Genomic DNA, 19320 nt, shown 5'->3' with positions numbered 1-19320 from the left:
AGCCTACTTTAGTTACAGTACCTGTAGGGAATCCAGTCGGAGGTGTGCTTGGAGCTCATTTTGTCTCAATCACCCAGACTGCGAGGCTGGCGGCCTGCAACAGCACCACAGCAAAGTGGCTAAGTGGTCTGGGGACTGGATTCAAACGGCGAGAACCAACATAGCCCGATCATCCCTGCTCCTTGTATCCCCTCGGGTCTTCGCTCGTACGTCTGTCTTCTCGCCGCGGTATGTCAGATGACTACCAATCTACGCAGGCAGCCGCTCTCGTCAAGTGTTGTACGATGTGCACATGAAATTAGCCGTGTTCTTGTCCTCCTGTGCATGTGTGTGTGTGTGCGTGAGTGTTTGCAGTCAATTCCTCTCCTCTTCTCTGCTCATATCCACCGCCTCTGCTCTTGACTGGATCTAAATCTCCCTCCGTTTCTTGCCCTTTAAATCCCCCCCCACCCTTCTTCCTCCCTCTCCTCCCGATCCATCTCTCTTGTGCAGCATCACCAACAGCAGTATCAAAGCGTTCAGTGGGAGAAAAAAAAAAAAACTATGGAGAATCCCTGTCTTTTCTAGCATCCTTCATATTCTCTTTTGTTCATTTGCACTCTGAATGCAAATCAGCCGACTCAGATGTGCTTTCTGGAATCATTTGATTGCGCTCCCAGAGTACGAGGCATTAGCATATGACTGCGGTAACTAGTGTTAGCAGCCTTTAATTCCACACTCGCCGCAGCCAGACAAAGGCGCCCAGTGATAGTGGCCACAGCTCACGCACATCTGCTTCCGCCCTCCGTCTGATGCCCCCCACTGTCACACATCACTCACTGTGTCCCTGGGCCAAGTGCCAAGTCCATCTATAGACAGTTAACGCAGGCGGCTTCCTTGGGAGCACAACCGCTCCACAAGGAGTCGATTCAAGGCGGCCTCATCAATAGGCACATATATCTCACGTGGACGTGTGAGGTCCTGCTCAGTTCTGGGGTAAATGATCGGTAATCAATACAAATAATTGGGAGGGAGAGTCTTTTGACTTGCCTTGCCTGAGAAAGAACCACACATAATGTTGATGTATGCAAGCCAGAGTAACAATGTGTTGTGAACTTGAATGACAGGAAAATATCTCAAAGTTCATTATTTAACTACAAAATGCAATTACTGGAGTTGTATGTGGATTCTGCAATGATTAATGGAAAAAACGTTTTCTGGAATGAATGGGATGATATTGAACATAATCATGTGAACACTCGAGCGGAGGGCGTGTCAAAAACCTCAAGTCTCACAGCTTCATGGGGAAGGTATGATTGCTTAAAAATACACAGTTGTCAGAGTATTTTTGTTTGCAAATACATACGTATATGTCTTTCAAACAACCAATTCTACAGTCAAAATCCAATTTTTAGCATTTGTTGTCATTTGTGTTTTAATTTGTTGCACAAAATTCTCTTGGATTCGAGGATGAACAGATTGGAATTTGGTGTTTTAAGCGCAAGGTCAAAGAGGTGAAGGAAGAAGATGAGCGGATTTGGCACACATGGCCACAAGGATTTTTGGATAAACTTGACCGTGACATCAGTAATTTGCAGTCTGGTCATACTGTAAGTCTCTCCACTGGTCACATGACTGGGCTCATAACATTCAAGAAAATGTATTTAAATCTTCACCTATCTACCTACCTATTGGAACCAATTATTAGTAATAAACGAGGGATCACTGGAATCCATTCTAGCAGCCCCCAAAATAAATAGCAATGTTTGGGGGTTTTTAAAAAGGGGAAAATAGACTATAAGAGTCCACCTGCCTCAATCCAACCAATGACCTGAGTGAGAGAGAATCTACACACACATTCCTGCTGAATATTGAGTGTGAATGACTGCCTAGCTTTATCTGCCCTGTGAGTAACTGATGAAAAGCAGAAAAGCAGTACAAAATGGATGAATGGATTTTCATTCGTTATTCATTTGCAGCCTTTCTCAAAGTTAAGGATTCAACTCGTGCGTGGTAATATATTGCTCAACAAAGGCAAAGGAATTTTTGACTACTGTAATAAAGTATTGTTATAGAAATGTCAGATTTGCCCTTTTGTTTGAGTCTGATGGATGAAGCAAATTTGGGTCATGAACTCAAACATTATGGGGAATCCTTTACTTTTGATATCACTTTTGGTTCTGCAAGTGTACCTAAAGCTATGGCCATGCAGCGGGCATACAATTTCAGTCTCAAAAGTCACGAGTGGTGCATTTTGTTGAGCAAAACTGTACTTCTATCGATTAGGGGTTGCAGAGTGGGAGCTCCACACTTAGTGAAAAATGGGGGGAGAAAAAAGAACTTCTATCAAATACTAATTTCAATCAGAAGACACTCGTTTAGACGTCAATAAACAAAAACAGCTCCTTTATCCCAAACAGAATCTACAATGTTTGAAGGCAGATATCTTATCTGATCTACAAGTGTCCTAAAATGAACAAATCCGAGAGAGATGATTTTGCATATCGAGTATGAGCTTCTGGGATGAAAGTGGAGCTAAATGGAACAAGCCACTCAGCTCAGGAACGCTCCTGAGTAAAAGCACCCCGCTGAATATTTGATGCTGGAGAGCAGACTTTGAAGTTTGACTTTGAAGGCTGCATTTGGTCATGAGGGACTTTGGTAATGATAAGAATATATTCTTCCTGCTTCCGTGCCACTCGACACCATTTTCAAAGTACAGTACTTGTTTCACTGGCCTTACTAATGATACAACGATAATGTCTGCTATGATCAATTATATTAGTCCAGTCCATAATTCTTTCATTTAGTGCCCATAAGCACTATAATATTAGGAACAACAGACCTACAGTAGCTGTAAATATGGTCTATTCACTTAATGCACTCGCAATCCCTGGCTTTTGTCCGCCTGCCTCAATCAGGCTTGAAATTTAGCTGCAGCGAACATAAGCACTGCAGAGATCAGAAGGACATTACCCAGTGATTATTGACTTCCAACCGGTAATTAATGTTATTGTTGGGGGAGCTAAAAAGAAGTCGGGAGGTTTTGAAACATTCTCTAGTGAGGCTCCAGTACTGTGGAATTAATTATTTACACAAATGAGAGTGACTGCTTCTGTACATATATTTAATTCTCTACTAAAAGGCTTATCTCCACACTCTTGCAACCTATCTGTCTCTTGCACTGCCTCACCAGTATGATCCTAAATTAGAAGGGTATGATGTTCTTCTAACATTAAAAGAGAAAGTGTGAAGATTTACTAAATCCAAGACAACAAAAGTTTCACTTTCTACACTTTCTACTGTTTTTATCTACAGGTTAAAAAAAAGAAAAAATGGTGTGCTGGATTTTACTAAACAGTTTATAGTTCATTGCAACACCAATGATTTTTTTCCCCCTTCCTGCTGATTGCAAATGAACACAAGAGTTATCTTTGCTGGCCGCAAATCCAACACAAAGGCTTTAACAACAAAACAGCTTTGATTGATCTGTGGATCATCAAAGTAATATTAAATACTTTCACAGTATTTGATAGCTACTCAGAGCAGAAATGCTGTGTGACAGCAGGAGGTAAAGTGTATTCTTCCAGTCCCACTGCCAATACATGTCACATCTTACATAGCAGAGTGGAGGCGGGCTTGGAGAACTAGTAGGCAATAAGCAAATGAGAGCTAATTAAGCCTTCTTGGCATCATCTTGAGATAATGAATTGAAAAGCTCTATAAATACTCACTTGTTTAATTATACAAATTAAAATACAGTGTATGTATTCCATTCATCCATTTTGCATGGAAGTTGTTCTCTTCTGGTTCTCTGCAGGTGAGCTGCAGCCTATTTCACCTGACTTTGTGCAAAAGATGGACCACTTCTTACATGTTTAATGCCAAGTAGACCCAAGTTTGTTTGAGTCCTATACTTGAACTGCAAAATGACAAAGTACACTGAGAGAAACAAGTAAAACTCGGGCAACAAATACAAAATGATGGATGCTGTGCATCTAACAAAGATGTCCACCTCTGTGATTCTCCAGCAGTGGTGTGGCACTTGCAATTTAATTTATCATAGCTCATTGAAGGGCACCTTAAAAATGGGATATTCCTACAATAAGTGCTGGTAAGACATAAGGCTAACTTGAGGCCTTCAACAGAAATGCTGGCATCTTTATCCAAAATAAATGTGCAAAACACAAACAGGCAAGTGTGTAAGTGGGTATAAAAAGTCTACACACCCCTGTTCAATTGCCAGTGTTTTGTGGTCCTAAGAAATGATATCAAGAAAATGATTTCAAAACTTTTTGTCACAATTGTAACCTGTACAATTCTACTGCGGAAAAGGGGAGAGCGGTAAAGTAAAAAATAACTGCAAGTGTGGTTGCACAAGTGTGCTCGCACTCTTATAATAGGGGAGTCTGTGTTCAGAGTTAATCAATAAACTGTCAAATATATGTCAGCACACACCTGTCACTATTTTAAGGGTCTCTGAGTAACCACAGGTTCAGCTGTTCAGGTAGACCTTCACTGACATGTTGATAGTCACATCTTCCAGCACAAACAGCTTCCGCAGAATTAGACCAAACTCCTTGTTCAAACGTATCGGTTACTAGATGGAAATAAAGGTAATACCAAGGCATTAAACATAATATGGAACACAGCAGAGTGAAGAAAATATGGCACAGCCGTAAAATTACCAATAACTGGATGTCACTCCAAAATTCATGAAGACATCGCATCAAGTGGGCTGTGACATTGAAGGAGCTGTAATTGGAGTTTCGTATTTTTCCAATGCTTTTGGCTATAAGGTGGGGTGGCAAGAAACCAAGAAAAACATTTAAGCCCAGGTATGTTTCGCAGAAACACACTTGAATTCTCCCAAACATATGTGAGAAAAATGTATTACTGTCTGACAAAACCAAAGTTGAGTTTCCACTAGTTCTACTGATCCTCACCAAGACATGCGGCATGGTGGTGGCAGCATCATTCATTGGGCCTTTTATTTATTTTCATTGGACATGAGGCCGGAGGATCTAAGTCACATTAATGTTCAAAAAAGTCTCATTTTCTTAGATTACAAAAACAGGGCATTTGAACAGGGCTACGTAGACTTTTTATATCCACTGGGAATAAAAAGGCCGAGCATATTGGCTTTTGTCCAGGATTATTCGAATCCAATGTGCCCACATATATATTGATTCCTGCTAATGCGGGAAATATACACTTTGATCCTACCAACACATGGTGGAGGGATGCGGTGATGTTTCTTAAACACGTATTTTTCAGCATTAGATCGATCTTTGACAAAAGACCACACACTGGTGTGCCGTGTATCAACCTAAATCCCGGCTGGGAGCCAGTTGAGAGCATCCATAAAACATCATTTGGATTAGCAAATGTCAGACTGGATGAAACATTGTTTCAATGTCCCAGTGTCCCACTGAAGCATCCGGATTGACTCCCTCAATACAGAACAATTCTGTTGTGTCCCTCTTATCTGACAGCAGCATCCTCACCGGTCCGTGAGTAATCAGCAAGTGTCTTAACCTTGTGGATTCACGCATTTTCTTATCATGTTTCAGAAGTTTCTGTACATGTGCATTGGATCGCATACGTAATGCTTGATAAAGTATGTTGATTCATTGACATTCGCAGTGAGGCAAAGCTAACCAAATCGAATGTCAAATGCATAAGCAAGGAAAATCAATGTTCAGTAGTGCCTTGTGACACTCACATAATCTTTCGTTACTGACAAGAATAAAATTGTGTCTCACCCAAAAGAAACATTTTTGTAAGGTGAACTCTATAATCATGTATTTAATTAAAACACACAGCAATAAAAATTACATCAAATTTAAAGAGGTTTTGCCAATTTTTTGTTTCCGTTCAGTGGACATTTTGCCTTGTGCAGTGGACATTGTGCCTTCTGCCTTTGCCACTTGGGGGCAGTATAATAGACTCTCCCTCTCCATGGAGCTCACTCTGGAATCCCTGGACTGGCTCCATGAGTCGTGACGCGAGGATAGTCCGATCCATTCTCTCCCTCACAACAACAGTTCACCTCCCCTCAGACCTCGGACTAACCAAGATCCCTCAGCCTCCCCACACGCTAGTCCTCACACATGGCCCCTTTATTCCACCCCCCCAACCTTCACCAAAGGAAAATCCACACCACTATCACACACTACCTTTCCACTGCAAAAAATTCATGTCCACACTTCCTTTAGAGTATCCACCACCAGCTATCGATCTCAGGCACAATTAACCAATCATAATAACCTCATAAATATCCCACTAAACCCTAGCCCAAAACTACATGCCTCTGGAGTTCGCTCCCAGCCCAACACGCAATCTTATTCCAGTCAAATAGATGCCGGCACCCAATCTAGCACCCATAATAACGTACAAATGACAAAACGGAAAAATAAGTATCACATAAAACAAATTCAAACCATATCCCAATTAAGCAATATTAAAGGTTTTAAAATATGCCATCTCAATGCAAGAAGCATCACATCAAAGCTTGATGAAATAAAAATACTCACTGAACAAGGCAAACCACATCTTCTCATTATTACAGAATCGTGGCTTTCTCCAATCACACCAGACTCGTTTATCTCCATAGACAATTATCAACTACACAGAAGAGACCGGCCAAATAAACCTGGTGGTGGTATTCTATTACTAGTATACAAACTATATGCACACACAGTAACCCCAATCACAACAGAAACTGAAACAATGCAACTGGTCATCAGCTTTACCAACCAACATGCAATCACAGTTATTGCCAGTTACAGGCCGCCAAACTCAAACCCCACAGATTATATTAAAAATCTATCCAACATTATAAAAAATATAAAAACAAAGGAATATATCATAATTGGTGACTTGAACCTAGACTACAAAGACAAATCATCCAAACCGCTAAAAAGCATGGCAGAAAAATTAGGACTCCACCAACTGATAAAAGAACCAACTAGAATATGTCACACTCGCAGCTCTATTCTTGATCTCATCTTCACTAATCAACCCGCAAAATATAGCATATCAGGAGTCATCCACGTAGCTGTATCAGACCATTGTCTCATATACACAGTTAGGAAAAACCCGAAACCTCGGAAAAATCATCAACAGTGCACTATTTCAAATATACCAAGATCTAAGCTACCACAGTATGAAACCGAAATAAAGAATATTGATTGGAGCAATCAACTAGCACTCACCGACCCAGAACAAATCTTAGCAGATTTCCAGAATCTTATAGAAGCCATACGGAAAAAATACACTACTACCAGAAAACTCAGTCTACGACAGAATAAATTACCATGGATAAACTCAGATATTCTCAATATAATCGCACAGAAAACCACTGCACTGAAATTGTATAGGTCAATAAAAACTATTGAAAATAAAATAGCTCTCACACATCTTAGAAATAAATGCACCTTAGAGATAAGTAAAGCTAAAACCACTTACTTCCAGAAGCAAATCACTCAGGCCGCCACGAACCCCAAAATCCTCTGGCAGACACTAAAATCCATCACTGGGCAAATTTATGAAAATACAAATAACAACATACAAATATCTTTACAAAATACACTCACTACTGATCAGGAACAGATTGCAAATGCATTTAATAATTACTTCATCACCTCTATTAAAGAACTAACAGAACACTTTGATCCTCCGTTTCCACCCACACCTATAACTCCCTCATCAGACAAGCTAACCTTTTCTGAGATTACGCTCTCAGAGTTATCCAGTATTCTCAGCTCACTCAATAACTCAAAGGCCAAAGACATATATGAACTAAACACAGACTTCTACAAAACCCATGCCAGTAGCTTCCTACCCCTAATCCTCCATTTAATCAATCTCTGCATAAGACATTCCATATTTCCGACTGCGTGGAAAAAAGCAAAAATTACCCCCATATTTAAATCAGACGACCGAACAACCCTATCCAACTACCGTCCCATATCAATCCTCCCACCTATATCAAAACTTTTAGAAAAAACCCTGTCAAAACAACTTATAGAACATCTTGAAACAAACAACCTTCTCAACAACTCACAATTTGGCTTCCGATCAGCTCGTTCTACACTATCTGCACAGCTACTACTCACAGAATATATACGCACTTCTCTTAATAAAGGTCACATCACAGGAGCAGTCTTTGTCGATTTCCGTAAAGCCTTTGACACAGTTAATCACCAAATACTCCATAACAAACTAGCTTCCTTTCATCTCTCCCCCTCAGCGTTAACTATACTCTCATCATACCTCGCGGATAGAATCCAGGTTGTTAATATTGGTCAGGCCACATCTACTCCGTTACCATCTCCCACGGGTGTCCCCCAGGGCAGCATACTGGGCCCATTATTATTCATCATGTACATCAATGACATGCCTAACATATGCAAACAAACTCAAATCATATTATATGCTGACGACACAGTTATTTTCATCTCAGATCCGAACATCGAAACCATAAACTCCAAACTTACTTCTGATCTCCAGCTCCTACATGACTGGCTAAAAGTAAACCATCTGACGATCAATATAAAAAAAACTGAAATAATGTATTTCCACTCACCTAGGAAAAACATCTCCATAACTGTCCCCATTACTCTATCCGATCAAACTCTAGTAGTCACAAATACATATAAATATCTTGGAGTGCACTTAGACTCCCACCTCACCTACAAAAAACATGTTAACACTCTCACTAATAAGCTCAAACAGAAAATGTATGTCTATAACAAGATCAGGCCATATCTCACCCATAATGTCTCAAATATTTATCTACATTCTATCATACTGTCTAACCTATCATACTGTCTTCCCATTTGGTCTCTAACCACAAAAGAAACTCTGGATCCTATAGCCAGACTATACAATAGGGCATACAAAATACATGGCAGACTATCAATCTGGACCCATCACTGCAAGTCACTTGCACGCTCCAATGCACTAACCTTTCAGAATTACACAATTCTCATGGCAATAAAACTCTTCCATCAACTACATATAAATTCTTTCCCACCTATAGTTAATTCACTCATCCCAGGCCGTAATGAAAGACAGGCCCGCATCACCCGCTCAGTTACACAGGACCTCATCCGAATCCCAGCATACCAAAACAATTTTGGTCATAACTCATTTATCCGCACATCTATTTTAATCTGGAATAAGATACCCCTTCAAATCAGATCCGCCACCTCTATTATGCAATTTAAACGGCTATACACATATTTCTTAATAACAAATCAAACTTGCACCCATTAACAATAAGATATATATATATATATATATATATATATATATATATATATATATATATATATTGTATATATTGTATTGAAATGTATGTAATGTTATAGGAACCTGCTGTAAAACAGTTCTTGAACTGAGTCAGGCCAGTCCATGAAACTTTGATGTTACATGTCGACCTTTCCTTTAAATAAAAAAAAAGAGAAAAAAAAGACATATACTAGATACATAGGGACAGTCTTAGCTCCTCATTAAATTTCAGTAATTGGTCATTCTTTGCGTAGGATAAAGAATATATACCTGTCTGTATTCATTTTTAATCTGTAAACTTCTGCTTGTTGTGAATTGGGTTGAAGTGAGTTCACCCCAAATTGAGTTCACATGAAAAAACATACAAATCAGCCTTATGATGGCTCATGTCTTGTAAATATATATTATACATATATCATAAACATATATCAGGTCACTTGTAATTCAAAGCACCACAGTAATAAAATCCCATCAAGATTAGGAAAGACCTCATCAGTATAGGATTTATACTGCATACACATTCTGGCCACAGTATGAGGTCCTCTTGTCCTATCTAATGTGATAAAAGTTGATTTAAAAAATGGCGTGTTTGATTGATCAAGGAGGTACTCACCTAACATTTTAGCATATTGTATCACTCTAATGTATCACTCATTCTAATGAGTTGCTGACTATTTTACTTGGTAAGAAATGAAACCGACCTGTTAGCTCATAGTATGCTATGGCAACTACATACGGTCATTTTTGATACAGCTCTTGTATTGAATCACTTTTGATTATGGAGTTTCATGTGCTGATTGAATATTAGTCGGTGCAAACGGCATGTTTAAACATGTAATAAAACTGGTTTGAGTTGATGATAATTTTATTCCAAGGTAACGTTAGCTGCTTTGAAATGAGATGATGAAACTGGGGTATTGCTATTTGTTGATTGACACAACAGGTCGTGGCATTGTAGATGCTTTGAGGGTCTTAATTTGTGACGAGAAATAAATGTCCAAATTGCAAAAGCGAAAGATATGAAGGTATGACAGAGACAGACACATATTCAATAACAGTCAGGCCTTGTTACCACACTTGCAAGCATTTTGTGTTTCAAACTAACATCAGTTCTTGTCAAAAGTCCAAAAGACTCATTTGAGTTTTAAAAATATCAGTTTTGCTGCACAATGTCTACAAAATGAAATGTTTATTTAGGTCTTTGGCTTCATAAATTAAAATGTAAATCTTTTGCAAAGAAGGGTATCTCATGTCGTCTCGTTATCGTTTTATTGGCACTTTTATTTTACAATATTATAAGTGTTCGCAGTAAGTTTATAAGTAAGCTAACCGTGAAACTTACTTTGTAATTTTATTTATTTGAGTTGTACATTTCTGTATATTTCACGAGTTAGATTTTTGTATCCGTTATGAGTTTGCGTTGGGTTTTTATATCTTTTCTTATTTTATGTTATGGACTACAGATGGAAATTGGGTTTCTGATAAATCTGGTACAAGGATCTCTTTGTGTCTTTGATATTGATTAATCTTTGTACCGGTTGTCTGTAATTAAAAAAAGAAAGAAAATCTAAATTGTATTACTCATTTACTAAATTGAAGTGTACTGAGCTATTAAATGCCTAATATAAAATTGCTCCATTGTTCAAAAATATAAAATACCCATTTTATGCAAATTAGATGTTTTAATTCAGGTAATAATTAAAAATGTAGTTGTCATGGGATTTAATTAAAGGGAAAAAAGACCAGATGTATGTAAACAACATAATAATCATCCATTTTAAAAGATGGTTGGAAATTACAAAATAAGTCCCACAGAAAGGAAGCGAGAGACTACTAATAAAAAGGGTTTTTTTCCCCCATTTGAACATCATTTGTAACCAGGGGCAACAGACAGTTTGTTTTAAGTATAATATCTGGCGCTGTGATTCAGCGAATGAGTCACAGTTACAGAATCCTCCACATCATCAAGTGTGGTCGCACTGTAGAATGTACAAACAATTCTTACGCAGTAAATTTTCTTTATGCGGTGAAGGATTAGAAAACTAGTGCAACTAAAAACACAGCTACCTTTCAAAATGTACTCACACTCCCAAGGCAGTTTTCTCATTGAATTATAAATAATGAATAAATAATCGATGTGTAATAAACACTAAAAGGTCTGTAGCTTTAATTGGACCCTCGTGATTGTTCTGTTCTAATTCATGCACAGCACAGCAGCAGTAAATCAATCAGGCCGTTCGCTGTCAAATTTTTCAAATGTACCCCTTGCAGATAAAAAAGCTGTCACCTCAAATCTCAACACAAGAAGACGTGCAGAAAGATGGAGGCACCAATGAGTGCATTGCTTGCATCCCAACTCAGCTCCCTCTCATGCATTCTCTGAAAAAAAACACTGGCTTCCGTAACCATGGCAACAGCTGAGAGTCCAAATTAGTAGATGGGGGGGAAAACATCTCAGCGGTAGGCTACTATGCTTTAGCGTGTGTGTGTGTCTAAAAAACACATTGTCCATCTGTATGATTAAAACGTTGAACTGTTTATATTCTTGCAGTAGCATGCATTTTACATGCAGGCCTGGTCAGCCACTTGCTGGTCGTGCATGTGTGGCAAATCGGAGAATTTTGAGATTTCATGTTGTGTCGGCCTGATTGTATTGCATCGGCACATATTCTGTTTAAATGTGTGTTGCTGTGTGCTTTTACTAACAGTGACACTTTGACCTGTGGTGTGTTTGTCATCCGATGGAAATCAGAGCATGCAGTTCAACATTTTTCCCCAACATAAAATACACAGTCAAGTCGAGACACCTCAACTGAGATCGCCACTAAGTTGCCGTCAGAACAGCAGAGCATCTTTAAAATTTCAATATAGAAGTTGGTGAACAGATTTCTGTTGCTGGTGTGCCTCGAGATTTTTTCCAATGATAAGGTGTGCCGTGAATGAAAAAAGGTTGGGAAACACTGAGTCAGTGGAGAGCTCAACTGTTAAAAAAAAAAAAAAAAAGATTTGACGGATGGACACACGGCGGCGCTGTTTGCCAGCTTATGTCCCTCACTCTAAACGCAACCACAGCCTTTTAAAGAACACATTAGTCTGTGAAAGTATGTTAAGATGGCATTAAGGTGCAGTACACCTCATCTTCAAGCACAATAATAAACACATCCTTGAATTATTTACCTAAACTACAAAAAAAAAAAAAAAAAAAAATCCTCTACGTTAATGCAGAATTGCTGATTGACATTTTGTATAGGTGATGTATTGTACCTCCCTAATATTTTGACCAGTGAGAAAAAATGACATCTTAAGGCATTAAACATGCAGCACACTATCCTGACTGGTTGTATTTTAGAAGCAAGGGAGATTGTCGAATGTCCCTACATTTACAGCGTGCTTGTAATAATTACACTCTTCAGACTCGCAATCTTATTTCTGAATAACATGTAGTGCTACCTCCCAGTTTTACGCCACACTCATTCACCATAGCAACCGGCTCCAGAGGCATATCTCACATTCAGTACTGGTGCAGAGCTCTGGAGGAGAGCTGAATAAAGGAATAGTCAGTGTGAAGAGTATTAACATACAAATCAAGGACAGAAGGACAAAATCCTCCCTAAAGGCAAAAAAAAGAATCATTAAAAGGTATTAAATGATTCAAGACATCTTACCTCATCGAATAAAATTAAATTAATTGAAAGAAGAGTAAAACAGTATTAGTGAGATTACAGTGGGTTAGAGATGTTCTGGAGAGATGTTACAATAACAAGATGACCAAAATATTTGAAACACCCCACTTTCTTGACTTGACCATGACTGACAATGAAATGAATTGAAATGCCAGTGTTGTTTGGTTTGTTACGCTCATCTGATTCTATTGGTGCAGAAGCTAATTTGGAAATAGAAAGTAATCTGCGTTTTTGCGTGAAAAAGGGCGCATCATCAAGTTCGGGATGTCTCTGGGCCTTTCTGCTTTGCCCACCAGCGCATCTGCAAATTTGGTTACAAAAAGTTGACTTAATTTTAGACTGAGGAAAAGCAGGTCTAATTCAAGGCGCAAGCAATTTCTGCGTATTTAATCGAGGCGCAGACACACAAATTAGTGCTTTTCATTGACAAATATAACATCAGTGGGCGATAATCCCTTGGAATCATTAATCATCATAATTATTTTAAAATATATATTTTAAAAGCACCCCGTCACTATGGTTTATGTGTGTGTAAACTCTGAAGTGATAGGCACACCTGCTGCTCAAAGGGACATTTTATAGAAGCCCACTTTGATGCAAAAAATAACCCCAATAACCAGCCCTAGTCCATTTCAGTATCAAAGTGGAGACTTCAAACACATATGCTACTCATATGCTGCGAAGTAGAAAAATGTAGCAAAGACCAAGTTATTATGTGGGTGTAAAACAAGCTGAGAAAGAGCACAGTTACTAAGGATCAATCTTAAGTACTTTGATTTACATACAAGCGGCATCTCCTGACTGTTAAAATGTCTCCTTAAGACATGATGTCATGGTGGTGCCAAAGCTGAACAAAGCTTCATTATTAAAAAAAGATGATGAAAAAGATGTTTTTCTTGGAACTGACTGACGAAAGGATACTGGCTTGCTGTCAAGATAGCAGAAAGTTGTTTACTCTTGCAGCATCTATCACGCTTAAGGGCTCGCGCCAATAAAGCAATTGTCTTCATGCAGCTGACTCACTACAGCATCTATCGAAATTTGCTCTTCTATTGACTGAATGGATGAATGAATTGATTCATTGATAAACGGTGATTCGGATGGGCACTACGATGAGCCATGCGTGGTGGACAAGTGGTACGGCTGCCTCACAATTGGAAGGTTCAGGGTTTGAATCTTTGCATAATCTAATTGCTATTTTTTCTGTATATTCCTCTGATATTCCAAAACGATGTGTTTTAGGTTCTATTATTTTATATTACGTTGCTGTTTCTCGCATTTTCGTTCATACACAGAAAATTAAGTAGAATACACTTTACTATAATCAAGGAAAATCAAGATAATCTAATTGCTATTTTTTCTGTATATTCCTCTGATATTCCAAAACGATGTGTTTTAGGTTCTATTATTTTATATTACGTTGCTGTTTCTCGCATTTTCGTTCATACACAGAAAATTAAGTAGAATACACTTTACTATAATCAAGGAAAATCAAGATCTCGCTTTGACCCAGAAACAAATTTTTATGTGTGAAAGCTTATGTGATAAGATCTTTGCAACATCACATATTTAACGGATGGTCCACCACCATTCAACTGTGGTTCAATATTTTAATCGGAAACTAAGGGCCGATGGTCAGCCATTGTTGAAATCTAGTTGCAGAACCTTGGCCACTGCACAACATTTCATTCATAGTATTTTCTAGTTAGGCTGCACTGCAAGATTTATTTAAAACAGACCATAGACTTATGACCACTTGGCTTCAAATTTTTATAATACTCCGTAAGAGCGATATAACCATCTGGGTGGGACCATTTTGAATGTTTAAAACAGAATATAATCCCACCCTCCACCCCACAGTACAAAATACCATTTGAATTAAAGCATAAAAATGCAAGGCAGAGCTTTCCAAAATCTGTGTATTATCTTGTTAGCCCACCTTGCGTTTCCATCCCTAGGCTACGGTGTTTGCCGAGTGGGTGCGAGAACATTGTGAGATTGCACATACTGTATGTCCAAGCACTAGCAGATACACCATGAGTTACAATGCCTGAAACCATAGAAGCCTGAAAACAAACATACACGTCCACAGTAACATCACTTGACTCTGCTGCAGGTCATCTTTACTTATTCCAGACAGTCAGTTTGTCATTACGAATGTTATCAAAACAATTTATTTCCAAGGCCTACATATATAGTAATTTGTCATACACATGCTCCTCTACCCATCTGGCTCTTCATCTTAAGGTTGAAATCTCTGGTAGCTTTAATGAAATGTGTTTTCCTCTTGCCTTCTCCTCACAATGCGCAAGCTTTGTTTTACTAAATGCTAACCTTTTCCTGAATCCAGTTTGCACATGTGCAGTGAGATGGACTAGTCTGCTGTAAGTTAGTTAGGTGGAGCACTTGAAATAATTATGATATAATAAGCATTTTGTTTGTTTGTTTGTTTGTTTGTTTGTTTGTTTGTTTGTTTGTTTGTTTGTTTGTTTTAAAAGCACACAAAGCAAGACTTAACCCCTAAGTTATTGCGTTACTAGCAATTTTCTTACGAGACATTTGGGGGCTCCTAGACATTTCAATTTCCTGTGTTTGCCCAATGATACGTTAGAATCTACAGAATTGCCACTCCGTCCCATTTCACTAAATTCCACGTTTTACTGTATTGTTCGCAAAAGGGTCACGCCCTAGTTGTAGTTTTGCTTTCAGTAATATTCTATATCAGAGGTGTCAAATTCTGGTCCTCGAGAGTCCTCCAAACATCTAAAACACGCAGTGTACTTTTTATACCTAGAAGCTATATGTTGGCTTTCTATTAGGATACATATTTGTACTTTTACTCAAGTAGTTTTCTGGTACTTTTGAAACACTGACCAAGCACTTCCGCAAATATTGCAAGTAAATGAACACACACACACACATGCACAAAAACAAATACACACAAAGTGACTTGTCTTGTGATTAACAGAGACCTGAGAATACCACAGGGAATAAACAGAACACCAGGATTATAAGAGCTGGTCGATTGTTGAAGGGAGCCGTGAAAATCACGATTAGCAACAGCCGGAACAATTTCCCAGGTGCATTAGCTTCATTTCAAGACTGTACGGCAATTTGCTTTATATTTTCTCATAGCCGTTGTAATCCTGACTAATAGTCATTTAAAGAGTAGACGTGCCAAGAATGCCGCCGTTGTTGCCAATGTCATTACACCAGTGCTTCTCAAATAGTGGGGCGCGCCCCCCTTGGGGGGCGCAGTGCTATTCCTGGGGGGGCGCGTGTGACCCTGGGGAACAGGCTTTTTTTTTGGCAGTACTAGAATAAAGTGTAATTGCGCGTTTACTAAAGCAGGGGGCAGTGGCGCTCTCATTGTTACTTCTGTCACGTTTGCGACAGTGCAACATTTTACGACTTACAAGACAAGTTAGGATAGTCACGGTGGGGAGGGGGGGCGCGAATAGTTTTCTTCTTGCTAGGGGGGGGCGTAACAGAAAATAATTGAGAAGCACTGCATTACACTAACATCTATAATTCATATTTGGTGTATTCTGACACCAAAATGGGCTACTATACCACAATTAATTCATAAATACCCCAAGTCACTGTGATTGTGTAATCAGTTGGTCTCAGAAAGGAATCACAGCGCTCTATCTTTGCAAATTCTGTTATTGGTCTTGTTGCCACTGCACAGCAAAAACAAACAGTACTCCTTTATTGCTATTGATCTTCACACAGTGTACAAGAGCTTGCATACTGTGCACAGTTTGCAGTACGGTGAAAAGTCTTGGGCTCCAAGAGATCAGCGCCTCGAGCTGCAGTCTCTTGGGATGTCCAAGAACACATTTGGAATACCAATTAAACAGTCAGAGACAGCATGTACAGGGCTGTCTCCTGCTGCATACAATGAGAGATCGCCAAACTAAAACAACCAACAGGAGTAGGAAGTGGTAGACAGCTTAGCTATTGTTTTCATCTTGTAACAGACAATGGCGGGGATAACACAATGAAAAGCAGACTCTGTAGTATCAATGGGTTTTTCAAAACAAACTCACACATCTGAAGGATGTTCACTCGAGTGACCCTTTCACATTGCATGGTGACATCACAACAGGCAATTTGTCTTTGAAAGGAACAGATTCAAATTGTGTTAACCACAGTTCTATGAGGCCGTTAATTTACAAACACAAATTCCAGTAAAGTTGGAATAAGGACTAAAATAAAAACAGAATACAATGTTTTGCAACTCTTATTCAACCTATATTCAATTAGAATGTCTCTTTGTCCCATTGCTATTTGTGAAACGCTTTGTTATAGTTGCAGCTATTGTAAAATGCGCTATGTAAATAGGGTTGTATAAGAAATTGATATTTTATCACAGAAGGTGAAATAAGACTTGTTAATGGGCAATATAACAATACTGACAGGCATGTATTCTATATTATCTATGAAGACTAATATCACTGACGTACAGTTGAGACTATCTCTATATACATTATACTCCCCCTGGTGGCCAAGGCGTGCAAATCAGAAAGATCATTACTGTCCATGGAACTGAAGACAGAAATGGGGCAAAAAGTTTGATTTGTTTACATTTTTTTACATTTCTAACTGGATAAAGGAAAAATATCAATCTATATTATACTTGCTAACATTACAAACACAATAATTATTGAATATCTTGAGGTGGGCGGTGGCACTTGTGTCTCAATGTAGAAGGAAAGAAGGAAAGAAGGAAAGAAGGAAAGAAGGAAAGAAAGAAGGAAAGAAAGAACGAAAGAAAGAAAGAAGGAACGAAAGAAAGAAGGAACGAAGGAAAGAAGGAAGGAGGGAAAGAAGGAAGGAAGGAAAGAAGGAAAGAAGGAAAGAAGGAAAGAAGGAAAGAAGGAAAGAAGGAAGGAAGGAAAGAAGGAAGGAAGGAAAGAAGGAAGGAAGGAAAGAAGGAAGGAAGGAAAGAAGGAAAGAAGGAAAGAAGGAAAGAAGGAAAGAAGGAAAGAAAAGAAAGAAAAGAAAGAAAGAAGGAAATAAGGAAGGAAATAAGGAAGGAAAGAAGGAAGGAAATAAGGAAAGAAGGAAAGAAGGAAGGAAAGAAGGAAGGAAGGAAGGAAGGAAAGAAGGAAGGAAGGAAGGAAGGAAAGAAGGAGGGAAGGAAGGAAAGAAGGAGGGAAAGAAGGAGGGAAAGAAGGAAGGAAGGAGGGAAAGAAGGAGGGAAAGAAGGATGGATAGATAGATAGATAGATAGATAGATAGATAGATAGATAGATAGATAGATAGATAGATAGATAGATAGATAGATAGATAGATAGATAGATAGATAGATAGATAGATAGATAGATAGATAGATAGATAGATAGATAGATAGATAGATAGATAGATAGATAGATAGATAGATAGATAGATAGATAGATAGATAGATAGATAGATAGATAGATAGATAGATAGATAGATAGATAGATAGATAGATAGATAGATAGATAGATAGATACGTAGCCCTACCTGTCATAGCTCCATCGGCTGTACGACATGCTCCTGTTGCCGCCGACCCCCTCCATGGATTACAATGTGTGAAGCTTAGTCGGTCGCTCGGTCGAAGGCTCCCGTGTCTTCCAGCCCAGGATTCGAGCGAGCAGAAACGGTGCGCGTCCGGCGACGTTGCTGTTGATTTAGAAGCACCGAGTGAGAAAGGCGGAGGGGCGCGCGATCTGGCGGTCAGTTCCGCATGCACGAGCGTTTCATTGATTCCATAATCGATCGATGTTGATTTGTCAACTTGCGCGTGTTTGACGTCCCCCTGAGAAGGCTTCCTCTTGATTAAAGGGGAGGAGACGCGTTCATGTTCGGAGCTGCTCACCCACTTGATGGAGCGCCGCAGCAACCGCTACTCAATGATCGTCTGTCGTGGGAAGTGTAACAAAGTACTTTGTCACTAATCCTGACATCGTTTTTTTTTGCACCCGCACACATCGTGCAAGAATATGAAAACATTAAATATACTACATGTTTAAAAAATGCACAATAGCACGGCTTCAATAAATAGATGATGTTTCAGAGAAAGGGAAATTCTGTACCTGTCTTGAGTTACTTGACAGTCCCTCAGGCTCAGTGTACACTAACTTTGTAGCACCTGCTGAGAACGAATGACATTTTCAAATATGATCATTTTTATGTCACTTTGGGAAGTCATCAAACTTCATGGTAATATTGACATTTCCAGTCATTTGTCAAATTGACCCAAACGGTATGTATGTGTTCATTATTAAGGTAATTTTTCATACATAATATCTGTCAGTACTTTTAAGTCATTTATGGTATTGCGGGATCATGCCACACGGTGGCGCCTTTTCGATTAATTGTGGTAATTGGT

The 19320-nt window shown here is 38.9% G+C and overlaps 1 protein-coding gene across 1 annotated transcript in view; it reads right to left on the bottom strand.

Annotated features, from left to right (window-relative positions):
• tub (TUB bipartite transcription factor) overlaps window positions 1-18812 on the bottom strand; it is a 35204-nt gene extending 16392 nt beyond the window's left edge. The window contains exon 1 of the mRNA XM_061276124.1: window positions 18453-18812. Coding sequence (XP_061132108.1) covers window positions 18453-18508 — 56 coding nt within the window. The 5' untranslated portion in view covers window positions 18509-18812. The remainder of the gene's footprint in view (window positions 1-18452) is intronic.
• Between the last annotated feature and the right edge of the window lie 508 nt (window positions 18813-19320).

Source organism: Syngnathus typhle, linkage group LG4, assembly GCF_033458585.1.
Source record: "Syngnathus typhle isolate RoL2023-S1 ecotype Sweden linkage group LG4, RoL_Styp_1.0, whole genome shotgun sequence".
In the NCBI taxonomy this organism is placed as follows: Eukaryota; Metazoa; Chordata; class Actinopteri; order Syngnathiformes; family Syngnathidae; genus Syngnathus; species Syngnathus typhle.
The sequence above is the reverse complement of the archived record's forward strand: the minus strand, read 5'-3'. Positions and strand labels throughout refer to the sequence as shown.